Consider the following 2,997-nt stretch of genomic DNA (forward strand, 5'->3'; position numbering starts at 1 on the left):
ATACCCCCCATACCAGGAACATACCCAGTATATATACCCCCCCATACCAGGAACATACCCCAGTATATATACCCCACCATACCAGGAACATACCCAGTATATATACCCCACCACACCAGGAGCATACCCCAGTATATATACCCCACCATACCAGGAGCATACCCCAGTATATATACCCCGCCATACCAGGAACATACCCAGTATATATACCCCCCACCATACCAGGAACATACCCAGTATATATACCCCCCCATACCAGGAACATACCCCATTATTTATACCCCACCATACCAGGAACATACCTCAGTATATATACCCCACCATACCAGGAACATACCCCAACCATACCAGGAACATACCCAGTATATATACCCCCCCATACCATGAACATACCCCATTATTTATACCCCACCATACCAGGAACATACCTCAGTATATATACCCCACCATACCAGGAACATACCCCAGCATTTATACCCCACCATACCAGGAACATACAGTCCTCTCATAGTGAAATGCACAGACCTAGAGACCCATTGCAGGCAATTCCCAGCCCGTTACACTCAACCACAGAATTCAGGGGACCGGTTTCCAATAGCTCGGTGGAGGGCTGGCTGGGTTCTATGAGGTCCTGTGGATGTCGCTCTGTACTGGTCACATGGTTTTATTTGGTGGAGAGATCTATTCTCACTTCCTGCAGTGTCTGTAGGACAGGAAGTGACGGGAAATCTCCCCAATGGAACAAAGACTTCAATAAAACATAAACACTGGCAGCGGTTACAGTTCTCTCCTCGTCAGTGCTGCACAATGTGACCTGCAGATTCCTCTGGTGTAGGAGGAGGTTCCTGTATAACCAAACACTAATCTTACCAATCCCTATACAGCGAGGGGCCCCTATGTATCCTCATGTACTAGAACTACTTCTCCGGGGTCCCTCGGTCACCATTAAACCCGTCCGGAAAGTCTGATTGGTGACTGTGGGGAAATGACTCCAGGACTAGGTCCCCATGGATATATCTGCCATGCAGCTCGTCCACCAATTGTCCAATGTTAGTAAATGAGACATATGGGGGTCTTAGAGGTATGTAACCAAACAGAGGATTGTAGTGGGATCATTGGCTGGTGGGATCAGAGAGATCCCCTGGTGAGATCGGCTGGTGGGACCGTTGGCTGGTGGGACCGTTGGCTGGTGGGACCGTTGGCTGGTGGGATCGTTGGCTGGTGGGATCGTTGGCTGGTGGGACCGTTAGCTGGTGGGATCGTTGGCTGGTGGGACCATTAGCTGGTGGGATCGTTGGCTGGTGGGATCATTGGCTGGTGGGATCGTTGGCTGGTGGGATCGTTGCCATCTACATTGGCTCGGATTGGTTAGTCTTCCATAGATGTGTTCCACAAGATGGGGATCTCTCTGACCTGATCCAGTGGTCACATAGGCCCACGTTGGAGGTGGAGAACGGACTATGAGGGATCTTGGAATGTGATTGTGCTGTGAGTCGGGTGAACGGTGTTAATGCGCTCTTGTCTCTGCAGGTGCCATGAACAACGTCCGGGTGAATCTTTTAAACTCCACCTCAGATTCGGATCTCATGAAGTACAGAACAATCAGTAAGATCCCGCAGATCACCCTGAACTTTGTGGACTTTAAGGGAGACTCCTTCCTCACCTCACCGTCCAATGAGAAGGAGATCATTGCTCCCACCAAGCTAAAGGACCGAACCCACAATGTCACGGAGAAGGTCACCCAGGTAAGGCGATCCTCTTCCTTCCATAATTAGCGGGTTCGGCTGGCATGACACGTGAGGTGCGATGGTGGCACATTTTCCTCCATTGTATCTCTGTGGATATTGCTGAGAAGAAAGTCAGAGAGTCACAACGTCAGTTCAGGAGAATCGTGATTGTGACAACTAAAGCTGAGAATGAAATGTATCTCCGGCCAAAGCTTTGAGGTTAGAACCCCTGTCAGATGTCCCCTCCCTACTCTACCTTTGGCTGTAGGTTCAGCTTGATAATAAGAAGACCAGCTTATGAGGTGTACTAATCATCTATTGAATACAATGTGATTGGTCAGATCATCTTCACACTGCTGACCTGGGGCTGAGACCTTCTCCTGGTTGGACGGTGTTGAATGGTGAGAACATTGCTCAGTTGGTCTGTGTGGATTGCTCATCTTTGTGGCGTCTCAGCTTGCTCATGTTATGGACTTTCTTGTTTTCACCATGGGATCATTCTGATTGGTCAGAACACATATAGAACAGTTTCTTGTTTGGATACAAGTGATCTGTAGAAGGTTCTCCTGGGCGGCTTCCGTGCTGGACAATGTTGCTTTATGAATTTTGCCATGGAAGCTTCCCAGTTGGGAGTTTAGTATTGGGTCATGATGGTCCGCCATGTTGGATAATGGTTGGTGAATTTTACACGGTGTCTCTGATGAAGGCGATTAGGCCGGTGGTGATGGAGGCTTGTGCTGCCAAGGTCAGTGGATGGGGAGGACAGCACGCCATCGTCATAGTTTTGTCGGTTCCTCGGTGACCTTGGCTGATCTCGCCACGGATTGCCGGTCTCATGTACACGAAGTATAAATATTGTATCTTCCCTGAGGGGTCGATCTTCATAATACAATACTCCTCCTCATATAATATGCGGCTGTTCTCTCTTCTGTGTATGGCGAAGGTTTCATTTTCCATAAAATGAATACAAGGCGGAAATGTAAATGTGAAATCTCCGGAATATAACGCGGGAAGATTTATGAGGAAAGTTCCCTCCTGAGAAGCCGGCGCGCCGTACAGACCGCGGGGCATTTGTTGCGACAGGAGATGATTTGATTTGGATGAAGGTAAGCTGCCGCCGCCCCGCGCTACTTCTCCGAGACGGGGCGAGCGATGTTCTCTTCAAGGCTCCCGCAATGAAGATGGATTCTCCGAGTTCAGGGCTCGTTTGTGAGAGTGATGAATGACTCGCCGTATAAACGAATAAGGAGCCGCAGAGCTCTGTACTGTT

At 49.1% G+C, this 2,997-nt stretch overlaps 1 protein-coding gene across 1 annotated transcript in view; it reads left to right on the forward strand.

The window, feature by feature from the left end:
* LOC108803430 (potassium voltage-gated channel subfamily H member 2-like) overlaps window positions 1-2,028 on the forward strand; it is a 13,401-nt gene extending 11,373 nt beyond the window's left edge. Inside the window, exons 2-3 of the mRNA XM_018575272.1 lie at window positions 1,531-1,745; window positions 1,996-2,028. Coding sequence (XP_018430774.1) covers window positions 1,531-1,745; window positions 1,996-2,028 — 248 coding nt within the window. The remainder of the gene's footprint in view (window positions 1-1,530; window positions 1,746-1,995) is intronic.
* The last annotated feature ends 969 nt before the right edge of the window (window positions 2,029-2,997 follow it).

The sequence above is a fragment of the Nanorana parkeri genome, unplaced genomic scaffold (genome assembly GCF_000935625.1).
Source record: "Nanorana parkeri isolate BGI_ZX_2015 unplaced genomic scaffold, ASM93562v1 scaffold3723, whole genome shotgun sequence".
Taxonomy (NCBI): domain Eukaryota; kingdom Metazoa; phylum Chordata; class Amphibia; order Anura; family Dicroglossidae; genus Nanorana; species Nanorana parkeri.